Source organism: Electrona antarctica (genome assembly GCF_951216825.1).
Source record: "Electrona antarctica genome assembly, contig: scaffold_371, whole genome shotgun sequence".
Taxonomy (NCBI): Eukaryota; Metazoa; Chordata; class Actinopteri; order Myctophiformes; family Myctophidae; genus Electrona; species Electrona antarctica.
This window is the reverse complement of record NW_027636937.1, coordinates 11,273-28,441: the sequence shown is the minus strand read 5'-3', so window position 1 is coordinate 28,441 and position 17,169 is coordinate 11,273. Positions and strand designations below refer to the sequence as shown.

At 43.9% G+C, this 17,169-nt stretch overlaps 1 protein-coding gene across 1 annotated transcript in view; it reads right to left on the bottom strand.

The window, feature by feature from the left end:
• LOC306919620 (copine-4-like) overlaps positions 1-16,932 on the bottom strand; it is a gene marked incomplete at both ends in the record, with an annotated part of 106,978 nt that extends 90,046 nt beyond the window's left edge. Inside the window, one exon of the mRNA XM_079532375.1 lies at positions 16,753-16,932. Within this exon, the coding sequence (XP_079388501.1) occupies positions 16,753-16,932 (180 nt within the window). The remainder of the gene's footprint in view (positions 1-16,752) is intronic.
• Positions 16,933-17,169: the final 237 nt, after the last annotated feature.

Here is a 17,169-nt window from a genome sequence, read left to right as displayed (position 1 = left end):
CAGAGTTATCCCAGAGTTATCCCAGAGTTTATCCAGAGTTATCCCAGAGTTATCCCAGAGTTATCCCAGAGTTTATCCAGAGTTATCCCAGAGTTTATCCAGAGTTTATCCAGAGTTTATCCAGAGTTTATCCAGAGTTATCCCAGAGTTATCCCAGAGTTATCCCAGAGTTTATCCAGAGTTATCCCAGAGTTATCCCAGAGTTTATCCAGAGTTATCCCAGAGTTATCCCAGAGTTATCCCAGAGTTTATCCAGAGTTATCCCAGAGTTATCCCAGAGTTATCCCAGAGTTTATCCAGAGTTATCCCAGAGTTATCCCAGAGTTATCCCAGAGTTTATCCAGAGTTATCCCAGAGTTTATCCAGAGTTTATCCAGAGTTATCCCAGAGTTATCCCAGAGTTATCCCAGAGTTTATCCAGAGTTATCCCAGAGTTATCCCAGAGTTATCCCAGAGTTTATCCAGAGTTTATCCAGAGTTATCCCAGAGTTTATCCAGAGTTATCCCAGAGTTATCCCAGAGTTATCCCAGAGTTTATCCAGAGTTATCCCAGAGTTATCCCAGAGTTATCCCAGAGTTTATCCAGAGTTATCACAGAGTTATCCCAGAGTTATTCAGAGTTATCCCAGAGTTATCCCAGAGTTATCCCAGAGTTATCCCAGAGTTATCCCAGAGTTATCCCAGAGTTATTCAGAGTTATCCCAGAGTTATCCCAGAGTTTATCCAGAGTTATCCCAGAGTTTATCCAGAGTTTATCCAGAGTTATCCCAGAGTTATCCCAGAGTTATTCCAGAGTTTATCCAGAGTTATTCAGAGTTATCCCAGAGTTATCCCAGAGTTTATCCAGAGTTATTCAGAGTTATCCCAGAGTTTATACAGAGTTATTCAGAGTTATCCAGAGTTATCCCAGAGTTATCCCAGAGTTATCCCAGAGTTTATCCAGAGTTATTCAGAGTTATCCCAGAGTTTATACAGAGTTATCCCAGAGTTTATACAGAGTTATTCAGAGTTATCCCAGAGTTATCCCAGAGTTATCCCAGAGTTTATCCAGAGTTATTCAGAGTTATCCCAGAGTTTTTACAGAGTTATCCCAGAGTTTATACAGAGTTATTCAGAGTTATCCAGAGTTATCCCAGAGTTATCCCAGAGTTATCCCAGAGTTATCCCAGAGTTTATCCAGAGTTATTCAGAGTTATCCCAGAGTTATTCAGAGTTATCCCAGAGTTATCCCAGTTATTCAGAGTTATCCCAGAGTTATCCCAGAGTTATCCCAGAGTTATCCCAGAGTTATTCAGAGTTATCCCAGAGTTATCCCAGAGTTATCCCAGAGTTATCCAGAGTTATCCCAGAGTTATCCCAGAGTTATCCCAGAGTTTATCCAGAGTTATTCCAGAGTTATTCCAGAGTTTATCCAGAGTTATCCCAGAGTTATCCCAGAGTTTATCCCAGAGTTTATCCAGAGTTATCCCAGAGTTATCCCAGAGTTTATCCAGAGTTTATCCAGAGTTATCCCAGAGTTTATCCAGAGTTATCCAGAGTTTATCCAGAGTTATCCAGAGTTTATCCCAGAGTTTATCCAGAGTTATCCCAGAGTTATCCCAGAGTTTATCCAGAGTTATCCCAGAGTTATCCCAGAGTTTATCCAGAGTTATCCCAGAGTTTATCCAGAGTTATCCCAGAGTGTATCCAGAGTTATCCAGAGTTATCCAGAGTTTATCCAGAGTTATCCCAGAGTTATTCAGAGTTATCCCAGAGTTATCCCAGAGTTATCCCAGAGTTATCCCAGAGTTATCCCAGAGTTATTCAGAGTTATCCCAGAGTTATCCCAGAGTTTATCCAGAGTTATCCCAGAGTTTATCCAGAGTTTATCCAGAGTTATCCCAGAGTTATCCCAGAGTTATTCCAGAGTTTATCCAGAGTTATTCAGAGTTATCCCAGAGTTATCCCAGAGTTTATCCAGAGTTATTCAGAGTTATCCCAGAGTTTATACAGAGTTATTCAGAGTTATCCAGAGTTATCCCAGAGTTATCCCAGAGTTATCCCAGAGTTTATCCAGAGTTATTCAGAGTTATCCCAGAGTTTATACAGAGTTATCCCAGAGTTTATACAGAGTTATTCAGAGTTATCCCAGAGTTATCCCAGAGTTATCCCAGAGTTTATCCAGAGTTATTCAGAGTTATCCCAGAGTTTTTACAGAGTTATCCCAGAGTTTATACAGAGTTATTCAGAGTTATCCAGAGTTATCCCAGAGTTATCCCAGAGTTATCCCAGAGTTATCCCAGAGTTTATCCAGAGTTATTCAGAGTTATCCCAGAGTTATCCCAGAGTTATCCCAGAGTTATCCCAGAGTTATTCAGAGTTATCCCAGAGTTATCCAGAGTTATCCCAGAGTTATCCCAGAGTTATCCAGAGTTATCCCAGAGTTATCCCAGAGTTATCCCAGAGTTATCCCAGAGTTTATCCAGAGTTATTCCAGAGTTATTCCAGAGTTTATCCAGAGTTATCCCAGAGTTATCCCAGAGTTTATCCCAGAGTTTATCCAGAGTTATCCCAGAGTTATCCCAGAGTTTATCCAGAGTTTATCCAGAGTTATCCCAGAGTTTATCCAGAGTTATCCAGAGTTTATCCAGAGTTATCCAGAGTTTATCCCAGAGTTTATCCAGAGTTATCCCAGAGTTATCCCAGAGTTTATCCAGAGTTATCCCAGAGTTATCCCAGAGTTTATCCAGAGTTATCCCAGAGTGTATCCAGAGTTATCCAGAGTTATCCAGAGTTTATCCAGAGTTATCCAGAGTTTATCCCAGAGTTTATCCAGAGTTATCCCAGAGTTTATCCAGAGTTATCCAGAGTTTATCCAGAGCTATCCCAGAGTTTATCCAGAGCTATCCCAGAGTTATCCCAGAGTTATCCCAGAGTTATTCAGAGTTATCCCAGAGTTATCCCAGAGTTATCCCAGAGTTTATCCAGAGTTATTCCAGAGTTATTCCAGAGTTTATCCAGAGTTATCCCAGAGTTTATCCAGAGTTATTCCAGAGTTTATCCCAGGGTTTATCCAGAGTTATCCCAGAGTTTATCCCAGAGTTTATCCAGAGTTATCCAGAGTTTATCCAGAGTTTATCCCAGAGTTATCCCAGAGTTTATCCAGAGTTATCCAGAGTTATCCAGAGTTTATCCCAGAGTTTATCCAGAGTTATCCCAGAGTTTATCCAGAGTTATCCAGAGTTATCCCATAGTTATCCCAGAGTTTATCCAGAGTTTATCCAGAGTTTATCCAGAGTTATCCCAGAGTTATCACAGAGTTTATCCAGAGTTTATCCAGAGTTATCCAGAGTTTATCCAGAGTTTATCCAGAGTTATCCCAGAGTTTATCCAGAGTTATTCCAGAGTTTATCCAGAGTTATCCCAGAGTTATCCCAGAGTTTATCCAGAGTTATCCCAGAGTTTATCCAGGATTATCCCAGAGTTTATCCAGAGTTATCCAGAGTTTATCCAGAGTTATCCCAGAGTTTATCCAGAGTTATCCAGAGTTTATCCAGAGTTATCCAGAGTTTATCCCAGAGTTTATCCAGAGTTATCCCAGAGTTATCCCAGAGTTATCCAGAGTTATCCAGAGTTTATCCAGAGTTATCCCAGAGTTATCCCAGAGTTATCCCAGAGTTTATCCAGAGTTATCCCAGAGTTATCCCAGAGTTATCCAGAGCTATCCCAGAGTTTATCCAGAGTTATCCCAGAGTTATTCCAGAGTTATTCCAGAGTTTATCCAGAGTTATCCAGAGTTTATCCAGAGTTATCCCAGAGTTTATCCAGAGTTATCCAGAGTTATCCAGAGTTTATCCAGAGTTATCCCAGAGTTTATCCAGAGTTATCCAGAGTTTATCCAGAGTTATCCAGAGTTTATCCCAGAGTTTATCCAGAGTTATCCCAGAGTTTATCCAGAGTTATCCAGAGTTTATCCAGAGTTATCCAGAGTTTATCCAGAGTTATCCAGAGTTTATCCAGAGTTATCCCAGAGTTTATCCAGAGTTATCCCAGAGTTATCCCAGAGTTATCCCCAGAGTTATCCCAGAGTTATTCAGAGTTATCCAGAGTTATCCCAGAGTTTATCCAGAGTTATCCAGAGTTATCCCAGAGTTTATCCAGAGTTATCCCAGAGTTTATCCAGAGTTTATCCAGAGTTATCCCAGAGTTTATCCAGAGTTATCCAGAGTTATCCCAGAGTTATCCAGAGTTTATCCAGAGTTATCCCAAAGTTATCCCAGAGTTTATCCAGAGTTATCCCAGAGTTTATCCAGAGTTTATCCAGAGTTATCCCAAAGTTATCCCAGAGTTTATCCAGAGTTATCCCAGAGTTTATCCAGAGTTATCCCAGAGTTTATCCAGAGTTATCCAGAGTTTATCCAGAGTTATCCAGAGTTTATCCAGAGTTATCCCAGAGTTTATCCAAAGTTATCCCAGAGTTATCCCAGAGTTTATCCAGAGTTATCCCAGAGTTTTTCCCAGAGTTTATCCAGAGTTTATCCAGAGTTTATCCAGAGTTTATCCAGAGTTATCCAGAGTTATCCAGAGTTATCCAGAGTTTATCCCAGAGTTTATCCAGAGTTATCCCAGAGTTTATCCAGAGTTATCCAGAGTTATCCAGAGTTTATCCAGAGTTATCCCAGAGTTATCCAGAGTTATCCCAGAGTTATCCCAGAGTTATTCAGAGTTATCCCAGAGTTATCCCAGAGTTATTCCAGAGTTTATCCAGAGTTATCCCAGAGTTATCCCAGAGTTTATCCAGAGTTATCCCAGAGTTTATCCAGGATTATCCCAGAGTTTATCCAGAGTTATCCAGAGTTTATCCAGAGTTATCCCAGAGTTTATCCAGAGTTATCCAGAGTTATCCAGAGTTTATCCAGAGTTTATCCCAGAGTTTATCCAGAGTTATCCCAGAGTTATCCCAGCGTTATCCCAGAGTTATCCAGAGTTTATCCAGAGTTATCCCAGAGTTATCCCAGAGTTATCCAGAGCTATCCCAGAGTTTATCCAGAGTTATCCCAGAGTTTATCCAGAGTTATCCAGAGTTTATCCAGAGTTATCCCAGAGTTTATCCAGAGTTTATCCAGAGTTTATCCAGAGTTATCCCAGAGTTTATCCAGAGTTATCCCAGAGTTTATCCAGAGTTATCCAGAGTTTATCCAGAGTTATCCCAGAGTTTATCCAGAGTTATCCCAGAGTTTATCCAGAGTTATCCCAGAGTTATCCCAGAGTTATCCCAGAGTTTATCCAGAGTTATCCCAGAGTTTATCCAGAGTTTATCCAGAGTTTATCCAGAGTTATCCCAGAGTTTATCCAGAGTTATCCCAGAGTTTATCCAGAGTTATCCAGAGTTTATCCAGAGTTATCCAGAGTTTATCCAGAGTTATCCCAGAGTTTATCCAGAGTTATCCCAGAGTTATCCCAGAGTTATCCAGAGCTATCCCAGAGTTTATCCAGAGTTATCCCAGAGTTTATCCAGAGTTATCCAGAGTTTATCCAGAGTTATCCCAGAGTTTATCCAGAGTTTATCCAGAGTTTATCCAGAGTTATCCCAGAGTTTATCCAGAGTTATCCCAGAGTTTATCCAGAGTTATCCAGAGTTTATCCAGAGTTATCCCAGAGTTTATCCAGAGTTTATCCAGAGTTTATCCAGAGTTATCCCAGAGTTTATCCAGAGTTATCCCAGAGTTTATCCAGAGTTATCCAGAGTTTATCCAGAGTTATCCCAGAGTTTATCCAGAGTTATCCAGAGTTTATCCAGAGTTATCCCAGAGTTTATCCAGAGTTTATCCAGAGTTTATCCAGAGTTATCCCAGAGTTTATCCAGAGTTTATCCAGAGTTTATTCAGAGTTATCCCAGAGTTATCCCAGAGTTATCCCAGAGTTTATCCAGAGTTATCCCAGAGTTATCCCAGAGTTATCCAGAGCTATCCCAGAGTTTATCCAGAGTTATCCCAGAGTTTATCCAGAGTTATCCAGAGTTTATCCAGAGTTATCCCAGAGTTTATCCAGAGTTTATCCAGAGTTTATCCAGAGTTATCCCAGAGTTTATCCAGAGTTTATCCAGAGTGTATCCAGAGTTATCCCAGAGTTTATCCAGAGTTTATCCAGAGTTTATCCAGAGTTATCCCAGAGTTTATCCAGAGTTTATCCAGAGTTATCCCAGAGTTATCCAGAGTTATCCCAGAGTTATCCCAGAGTTATCCAGAGTTATCCCAGAGTTTATCCAGAGTTATCCCAGAGTTTATCCAGAGTTATCCAGAGTTTATCCAGAGTTATCCCAGAGTTTATCCAGAGCTATCCCAGAGTTTATCCAGAGTTATCCCAGAGTTTATCCAGAGTTATCCAGAGTTTATCCAGAGTTATCCCAGAGTTTATCCAGAGTTTATCCAGAGTTATCCCAGAGTTTATCCAGAGTTTATCCAGAGTGTATCCAGAGTTATCCCAGAGTTTATCCAGAGTTTATCCAGAGTTTATCCAGAGTTATCCCAGAGTTTATCCAGAGTTTATCCAGAGTTATCCCAGAGTTATCCCAGAGTTATCCAGAGTTATCCCAGAGTTATCCCAGAGTTATCCAGAGTTATCCCAGAGTTTATCCAGAGTTATCCCAGAGTTTATCCAGAGTTATCCAGAGTTTATCCAGAGTTATCCCAGAGTTTATCCAGAGTTTATCCAGAGTTATCCCAGAGTTTATCCAGAGTTATCCCAGAGTTTATCCAGAGTTTATCCAGAGTTATCCCAGAGTTTATCCAGAGTTATCCAGAGTTTATCCAGAGTTATCCAGAGTTTATCCAGAGTTATCCAGAGTTTATCCAGAGTTTATCCAGAGTTATCCCAGAGTTTATCCAGAGTTATCCCAGAGTTTATCCAGAGTTTATCCAGAGTTATCCCAGAGTTTATCCAGAGTTATCCAGAGTTTATCCAGAGTTATCCAGAGTTTATCCAGAGTTATCCAGAGTTTATCCAGAGTTTATCCAGAGTTATCCCAGAGTTTATCCAGAGTTATCCAGAGTTTATCCAGAGTTATCCAGAGTTTATCCAGAGTTTATCCAGAGTTATCCCAGAGTTTATCCCAGAGTTATCCCAGAGTTATCCCAGAGTTTATCCACAGTTATCCAGAGTTTATCCAGAGTTATCCCAGAGTTTATCCAGAGTTATCCCAGAGTTATCCCAGAGTTATCCCAGAGTTATCCCAGAGTTTATCCAGAGTTATCCCAGAGTTTATCCAGAGTTATCCCAGAGTTTATCCAGAGTTATCCCAGAGTTATCCCAGAGTTTATCCAGAGTTATCCCAGAGTTATCCCAGAGTTTATCCAGAGTTATCCAGAGTTTATCCAGAGTTATCCCAGAGTTTATCCAGAGTTTATCCAGAGTTTATCCAGAGTTATCCCAGAGTTTATCCAGAGTTTATCCAGAGTTATCCCAGAGTTTATCCAGAGTTTATCCAGAGTTATCCCAGAGTTATCCAGAGTTATCCCAGAGTTATCCCAGAGTTTATCCAGAGTTATCCCAGAGTTATCCCAGAGTTATCCCAGAGTTTATCCAGAGTTATCCCAGAGTTATCCCAGAGTTATCCCAGAGTTTATCCAGAGTTTATCCCAGAGTTTATCCAGAGTTATCCCAGAGTTTATCCAGAGTTATCCAGAGTTTATCCAGAGTTATCCCAGAGTTTATCCAGAGTTATCCAGAGTTTATCCAGAGTTATCCCAGAGTTTATCCAGAGTTTATCCAGAGTTATCCCAGAGTTTATCCAGAGTTATCCCAGAGTTTATCCAGAGTTTATCCAGAGTTATCCAGAGTTTATCCAGAGTTTATCCAGAGTTATCCCAGAGTTTATCCAGAGTTATCCCAGAGTTTATCCAGAGTTATCCCAGAGTTTATCCAGAGTTATCCAGAGTTTATCCAGAGTTATCCCAGAGTTTATCCAGAGTTTATCCAGAGTTATCCCAGAGTTTATCCAGAGTTATCCCAGAGTTTATCCAGAGTTTATCCAGAGTTTATCCAGAGTTTATCCAGAGTTATCCCAGGGTTATCCCAGAGTTTATCCAGAGTTATCCCAGGGTTATCCCAGAGTTTATCCAGAGTTATCCCAGAGTTATCCCAGAGTTATCCTGGCTTAACTTGGCTGTGCTTGTCCAGTGTGTGTGAGGCAGCTCACACAGTCCCAGAACACGTACGTATGCTACACGCTCTCATGCTCACCTCACATGACAGCCAGGAGAGAGAGAGAGAGACAGCTCGGCCCTCAGAGAGAGAGAGAGAGAGAGAGAGAGAGACAGCTAGGCCCTCAGAGAGAGAGAGAGAGAGAGAGAGAGAGAGAGAGAGAGAGAGACAGCTAGGCCCTCAGAGAGAGAGAGAGAGAGAGCTAGGCCCTCAGAGAGAGAGAGAGAGAGAGAGAGAGAGAGAGAGAGAGAGAGAGACAGAGAGACAGAGAGAGACAGCTAGGCCCTCAGAGAGAGAGAGAGAGAGAGAGAGAGAGAGACAGCTAGGCCCTCAGAGAGAGAGAGAGAGACAGCTAGGCCCTCAGAGAGAGAGAGAGAGAGAGAGAGAGAGAGAGAGAGAGAGAGAGAGACAGCTAGGCCCTGAGAGAGAGAGAGAGAGAGAGAGAGAGAGAGAGAGAGAGAGAGAGAGAGAGAGACAGCTAGGCCCTGAGAGAGAGAGAGAGAGAGAGAGAGGGGGGGGGGGGGGGGGCAGCAGAGACAAACAGATGGACAGGGCCAGACAGCCGGGATCTAAAAACTATGGATTTTTTGACAGCTCATGCCACACCGACACTGCGGCCCACTGGGACTTGTCACGGCATCATGTCAGTATTCAGTACGGCCCGACGCGCACGCACGCACGCACGCACACACACACACACACACACACACACACACACACACACACACACACACACACACACGTCGCAGATCGGCTATTTTCGACAAGTGTAAAATCAGTCATTACGACGGCATCAAGGCCCGACTAAATCAAGTGTAGACTAAAATACAGTAATAAAAGTGGACTAAAATCGTATAAAATTTAGTCGACTAGAATAACACTAAAACATTCATTTAGTCGACTAGAATAACACTAAAACATTCATTTAGTCGACTAGACTAACACTAAAACATTCATTTAGTCGACTAGACTAACACTAAAACATTCCAGGTGACTAAAATGTGACTAGAGAAACTAAATCAAAATCATTCAAAAGACTGACTAAAACTAAAATCTAAATGTATTGTCAAAAACAACATTGGTGGCCGTGAAGTCCTCTAGTGTTTTTACTGAGTCAGACTCTGGGAAAGTTGACAAGAAGTGAGTGAAGGAAGCAGAGACACAGATGGAAGGCGGGGGCGGCTCAACCATCGTGTACTGATTCGTGCGGTCCTGGTAAAATTAGTGACATGACTGCAAAAACTCTGAATGCACGCGAGCATTTCATGATGCGAAGCCTGCTAGTGCAGGCAGGCAACTCGTGAGCGCACCTACCTGATCAGGTGACTAGTCTCATGCACTTTACCTGATCAGGTGACTAGTCTCATGCACTCTCTACCTGATCAGGTGACTAGTCTCATGCACTCTCTACCTGATCAGGTGACTAGTCTCATGCACTCTACCTGATCAGGTGACTAGTCTCATGCACTCTTTACCTGATCAGGTGACTAGTCTCATGCACTCTACCTGATCAGGTGACTAGTCTCATGCACTCTCTACCTGATCAGGTGACTAGTCTCATGCACTCTCTACCTGATCAGAGCGGCTATTTAAACCCATCTGCCTACCTGCTCTTTCCTGGCTTCTCTCCCGCTGTGCAGTCGTGCGCCGCTGCTGCTGCTGTCTCCCTGCCTCGCTCGCTGCTAACCTGCCGCTCATGAAGTTTTTGCAAATCCTGCACCGCCGCCTCCCCAGCATCCACCTGTTTCTAGATCCCCCTGCATGGGGGTCTTATTCATTCCCTGTGATCCTACTTGGCTTATAATTTAACTAAAATGTTAATGTTACAGGGAATGAATAATAGGGACAGAGCCCTGACGCCAATCTATGCTTCATATGTCTATGCTCAATTATACTCAATAAATATATATTCTAAATTCACTCTAAGAGTGAATTATAGGCCTGTGAGATGGTTGCAGCATGCAGTAAAAAGTCAAACTGTTTAGACCCCAGAACTGATTCTACAAAAGGTCTCCTAAATCACGACAGTTTGATGAAAAACCAGTGGTTCTCAAACTATTTCATGTCAAGGACCCCCAGAATTATTATGTATGTTGGACACCGACCCCCATCTGAAATTATGTTGTTCCAGGGACTCCCCAGAAGCAAAGATTTGAGTTAAAAATGTTCGCTCTGAAAGAATATATATATTCAAAGATTTGTGCCACATTTTCACAAACTTTCAAAAATAGCAGACCTACATAAAGCTCGTAGCGCGGCACTCGGTGCCGCGCTATGAGCTTGTAGATCTGCTATTTTTCAATAGCAAAAAGTATAACATAATGCTTAAAACACTAAAAGGGATCCCCGCCCTGAATGGGTCAATAATCAATCAATCAATCAATCAATGGATGCAGGGGACAAGCGTGCTCCGTTTCACTCATCGTTTTTTTTACGGCGGTTTTCCCGCGCACTCAGCTGTGCAGGGGCGGAGCTACCGGGGGGGAGGGGGGGTGGTCACACCCCGGCCCGGACCTCCTGGGGGCCCGGGTTGTCAGATGATCGATGGACGATTTTTTACACAGTCACTCACGACAGATAAAACGAGCGGGCCCCCGCGAATCCCGCATCCTCCCGCAATTAACCAGAGCTACATACAGAGCTTACAGCTATAGCCTACAATAGCCTACACTTTAACAAAATATCATGTCTGATGAGAATGTACTGCGCGGCTGGACAAGCACCGTGGAGTCGGTCTCACTCACACTCTCTCCAACAGACATCCTCAGCCACACTCCAAAAGTGGCAGCACCTGTCACTCATTAGTAGGCTAATCACTGTTGGGAGTCAGGTTCGGCGAGGCCCGGTCGTGCGGTCCACCCCCCGGCCCGGCCCAAAGTAGTTCCGCCAGTGCAGCTGTGGAAGCCTGCACTCATCAGCTGTGCTTATACGATTCCTCCAGGCTGTGTGCTGAATACACTCATCTGTATTCATGTGTGTGTGTGTGTGTGTGTGTGTGTGTGTGTGTGTGTGTGTGTGTGTGTGTGTGTGTGTGTGTGTGTGTGTGTGTGCGCTCACCTTTATCAGCGTGCACGCTTCACTCACCACGCATCAATTTGCATGTGCACTCACTTGAATCTAACTCGTTCAACATCCACTCTGCTCAGGCCATTTGTAATGATATAGTGACGTGAACATGTATTACAGAGACAGGGAATGATGATGATGGGGCACGTTGATATTTCTACATATGGCTCTAGCAGTGATTCTCAGCCCGTTTAAGTTCAAGGACCCCCAGTTTGAAATGCATTAGGCTACGGACCCCCCATTTAATGGCATTTCTATCTCTGAGACCCCCAATTTATATTGTGCAAAATCAATGTTAATTGAACTCTAAGAAAACAGAGTTTGGTTCCATTTGTACACTCCCTTTTCCACCGAACCCGTTCAGTTCTTTGTGGTTCTTAGTCCATGAGCCAGAGCTCCAAAATTGGAACGTTAAGTATGAATTGAGTGCATGTGCAAAACCATACCTATATTAGATTGTTATCACCATGAAACTTCCCCAGTTTATTACTTACACAAAGACAATGATTTATTGTTTTACAAATCTTAAAATTTTAAATATGAAAATTAGGCATTATATAGGAAAATATGCAAAAGAAAATTAAATATGAAAAAGCTACTACTGTGGAAGGGTTATCATATATTAATTTACTTATATTGATCCTATAAACAATTTAATATAGGTATGGTTTTGCCCACTCAATTCATACTTAACGTTCCAATTTTGGAGGTCTGGCTCATGGACTAAAAACTGCTTTAGGTGGAAAAGGGGGGTCTCAGAGTTACAGACCCATAAGGGTCCATTTGGTTCCGAACTATCATTTAGCTGGGGGACCACCTGGAACTCCCTCCAGGACCCCTGGGGGTCCCCGGACCCCACTTTGGGAGCCACTGAGCTAGACGACACCATGTTGTCTCTTGCTGTGCGACGCACCGTACACTGTTACTGTACACTGTAGGCACCGTACACTGTTTATTGACCTTGTGAAGTAACGAGGTGTGGAGTTTGAGGCTGCCCATGTTTGGCAGGTTCACAGTTGTAATTGGATGCAAACCCAGGTCTCCTCTCTTCTCTCTCTCTCTCTCTCTCTCTCTCTCTCGCTCTCTCTCTCTCTCTCTCTCTCTCTCTCTCTCTCTCTCGTTGTTTACCCAAGAAATGCGAAACCATGGCGTGTCCAATGTGAGTTTTGCATTTTTATTGTTTCTTGATGAAAACCAAAAAAAAAAAAACATTGCATTTGCCACGGCGAATAATGATTTTTCTTTTTCTGTTTCTTTGTTGTCCCCGACTAAATTATTATGCTCTGTACAAATTGAAAAGTTGTCACATTGTCTGAATTCATGTGTAGGCCTATAGGCGGGTGTAATTCATGTGTAGGCCTATAGGCGGGTGTAATTCATGTGTAGGCCTATAGGCGGGTGTAATTCATGTGTAGGCCTATAGGCGGGTGTAATTCATGTGTAGGCCTATAGGCGGGTGTAATTCATGTGTAGGCCTATAGGCGGGTGTAATTCATGTGTAGGCCTATAGGCGGGTGTAATTCATGTGTAGGCCTATAGGCGGGTGTAATTCATGTGTAGGCCTATAGGCGGGTGTAATTCATGTGTAGGCCTATAGGCGGTGTTTATTTTTGAGTGGTGCAAACCACTCCAATAACCAGCTTTGTCTGTGTCTATGTGTCTATGTATGTGTGTAACTGTACGTGGGACCCAAAAAAAGGAGCATGGTTACTATGGTCACTGACATTACGTCAGACCACAGCTGATCAGGCTATATAAGACCTTGCACCACTCAGTTCACACGGGTGTGATTTTTTTCAAGGTGCTTGAAAAGCACCTGGACTACATTTGCACCCACCACTACTGACGACCGTAGTGGCGACTTTAGTGGCGACTTTAGTGGCTACTTTAGTGGCGACTTCAGTCACGACCTACTCATGACTGGCTGCCTCCTATAGCGACCTACTCATGACTGGCTGCCTCCTATAGCGACCTTACTAGCGACCTACTCATGACTGACTGCCTCCTATAGCGACCTTACTAGCGACCTACTCATGACTGACTGCCTCCTATAGCGACCTACTCATGACTGGCTGCCTCCTATAGCGACCTTACTAGCGACCTACTCATGACTGACTGCCTCCTATAGCGACCTTACTAGCGACCTACTCATGACTGACTGCCTCCTATAGCGACCTTACTAGCGACCTACTCATGACTGGCTGCCTCCTATAGCGACCGTACTAGCGACCTACTCATGACTGGCTGCCTCCTATAGCGACCTTACTAGCGACCTACTCATGACTGACTGCCTCCTATAGCGACCTTACTAGCGACCTACTCATGACTAGCTGCCTCCTATAGCAACCTTACTAGCGACCTACTCATGACTGACTGCCTCCTATAGCGACCTTACTAGCGACCTACTCATGACTGACTGCCTCCTATAGCGACCTTACTAGCGACCTACTCATGACTGACTGCCTCCTATAGCGACCTTACTAGAGACCTACTCATGACTAGCTGCCTCCTATAGCAACCTTACTAGCGACCTACTCATGACTGACTGCCTCCTATAGCGACCTTACTAGCGACCTACTCATGACTGACTGCCTCCTATAGCGACCTTACTAGCGACCTACTCATGACTGACTGCCTCCTATAGCGACCTTACTAGCGACCTACTCATGACTGACTGCCTCCTATAGCGACCTTACTAGAGACCTACTCATGACTGGCTGCCTCCTATAGCGACCTTACTAGCGACCTACTCATGACTGACTGCCTCCTATAGCGACCTTACTAGCGACCTACTCATGACTGACTGCCTCCTATAGCGACCTTACTAGAGACCTACTCATGACTAGCTGCCTCCTATAGCAACCTTACTAGCGACCTACTCATGACTGACTGCCTCCTATAGCGACCTTACTAGCGACCTACTCATGACTGACTGCCTCCTATAGCGACCTTACTAGCGACCTACTCATGACTGACTGCCTCCTATAGCGACCTTACTAGAGACCTACTCATGACTGGCTGCCTCCTATAGCGACCTTACTAGCGACCTACTCATGACTGACTGCCTCCTATAGCGACCTTACTAGCGACCTACTCATGACTGACTGCCTCCTATAGCGACCTTACTAGCGACCTACTCATGACTGGCTGCCTCCTCAGCCAATGATAGTCTAAGCGGGATAAAAACCCATACTCTGAACGCCGCAACTCTGCGGCGCGACTGGCAACAGAAGCTATACAGAAGCTAATGCTAACTGGTAGCTACAGAGGACAACCATAATAAAAACACAGGGAGCGAACCAACAAAGGAAACGTCGGAAACAGAACCTGGCAGTTATGACTGAGAGTCAATTCTTGTCTCTTTAACTATTATGATTAGGCATTCCTAATCGCCGCTGTCAGGTGGAAACCGTATATGTCCAAAACTGTTTGGTTTTAGTTTTAGTCAGTCTCCTTGAATAGTTTTCATTTAGTTTTAGTCACATTTTAGTCACACAGAATGTTTTAGTGTTAGTCTAGTTTTTAGTCGACTAAATGTACAGTTCATTTAGTCGAACAAAATGCATTTTGCATAGTTTTCAAGTAGGCCTAGTTTCTGTTTAATTTAGTTTGTAGATCGGCTATTTTCAGCAAGTGTAAAAACTAGGGCCGGGACTTTAACGCGTTAATTGAGATTAATTAACTACAGAAAAATTAACGCGTTAAAAAAATTAACGCATTTTAATCGCACAATTTTTTTCACCGCGGAACGTTGTCACTGGACAGTTTTCAGATGGACCGGCGCACCACCCAGTTCACCGAGTGAAGTGTCCGTTGTTACAGGGAGTGGAAACCACCCCCCTTTAGAATGGTATGCCCCAGCAGCATTGGGGGAACAATAACACCACCAGACAGTTCACCAGGCCGGGGGAAGCCGCTGAGATCACTTTGCTTGTCCCCGTGGATTGGAAATAGGATTTAAAAGGCTATCCGATGATAGCGTGGATTACAGCACAGTTGTGTGCAATTATTCAATAAAGAATTCGCATATGACCGAAGACCGCACCTCGTCAAGCCTCCAGTATCGGCTCGATGCGAAACATGTTGCACCGAGCCTAGCCTGGAAGCTAACGTCAACAACAGTAGCTCTGGTCCTTAGCGTAGTTAGGACTCAGGAGGAGTTCTATGGTACTTAATTTGATCCTTTCCCCTCACACCCACGGAAGTGCAGGCTGTGCAGCCCCTCGTTTTTAGCACAAAAAAATATGTGAAAGCCTACTTTCCTCCTTCTAACACTATGGATCAGAGCTAACGTTATTCCAACTACCAGTAGCAATTCAAGGACCCGACCAGATGACATGGTTTCTAACTAAACGGTTATGGCCAAATAAAATGTAAAATCTGTTAATGGCTGTTACTGTATGTCCACGGAAGAAACACAGGTGCTTTGTTATGGTCATGTCACATATTTGCTGCACCAAGCCCCCCCCCCCCCCAACCCTGTGGAATGCATTCCCCAAACTCTCAGAGACATGCCCCCACCATCCAAACCTTCAATATTGCTTTCCCCAGCTATTTCATCTATTTAATTCCTTAGTGTTTTTCCTCTAATAAAGTTGTTTTTGATTTATCATGTCCCCCTTGTAAAGCATTTTTGGGTACTCAGAAAAGCTTTATATAAATTATTAAATTTGAGATATTATAATTTATTACCCCTATTATTACTACAAAAACAATGTTTTATTGCTTAAACTTATGTATTCACTATTCATTGATTCACTAGTATACCAAAATCCATTTGAGAAAATAGCTTTCTCACTGTTCTCGGGTCAAATAATGATATGCGATTAAAATGCGATTAATCGAGATTAATTAACTACAAAGCCTCTGATTAATTAGATTAAAAATTTTAATCGAGTCCCAGCTCTAGTAAAAACAGTCAACTGTAGATTTAGTCGACTAAAATCTTACGATATTTTAGTCGTACTGCGAGAGTGAGGTCTAGCCAACACCAACTCGGGATTCCTGGATCGCTGCCCTCCACAATTTCCTATCCAAACGTCAGGTTCTTGAGCTCTGCAGTGTTGTCAGCCAAGCTGTCGCGCTGCAGCACGTTTACATAGGTGGTACGCTTCTTTCCCCTCCTGGCTTTGCCCTGGGTTGGCTCCCATAGGGTCAATTTACTTGCCTCAAGTTCTGTGTGCCTGACGCAGTGCCCTGCCAGCCTCATCCTTCTCTCTCTGACTTTGTCCGTGACCTGTGGTGTAGGTCCCCATAGTCCAGGTGACCTGTGGTGTAGGTCCCCATAGTCCAGGTGACCTGTGGTGTAGGTCCCCATAGTCCAGGTGACCTGTGGTGTAGGTCCCCATAGTCCAGGTGACCTGTGGTGTAGGTCCCCATAGTCCAGGTGTGGTATAGGTCCCCATAGTCCAGGTGACTAAAATGTGTCTAAAACTAGATGGAAAACTATTGAAGAGACCATATGACTAAAAAAAACAACACTCCATGGCCACTCCCCCCACTCACCTGTCCTAAGGTGCACTCCATGGCTCCCAGGAAGTCTGCGTCGCGGAGGCCGTTGTGGGCGGAGCTGATGTCGTGCAGCTCGAAGCGGAGCCTCTGCACCTCCTCGAAGTAGAAGTCCACCAGGAAGATCTTGGAGAAGACGGGGTTGATGCTGCTGCGGATCACCTCCGTGCGGTCCACCTGCGTGACGAGGGAGCACAGTGCGGCGGGAAAACACCCACATTAGAGAATATCACTATCAGTGCCCATACCCGAGGCGGGGTTGGCGAAAGGGCCTTTCTGTGTGGAGTTTGCATGTTCCCCCCGTGTCCCCTAGGGTAGGTACCCTCACATGTTCCCCCCGTGTCCCCTAGAGTAGGTACCCTCACATGTTCTCCACGTGTCCCCTAGGGTAGGTACCCTCAAATGTTCTCCCCG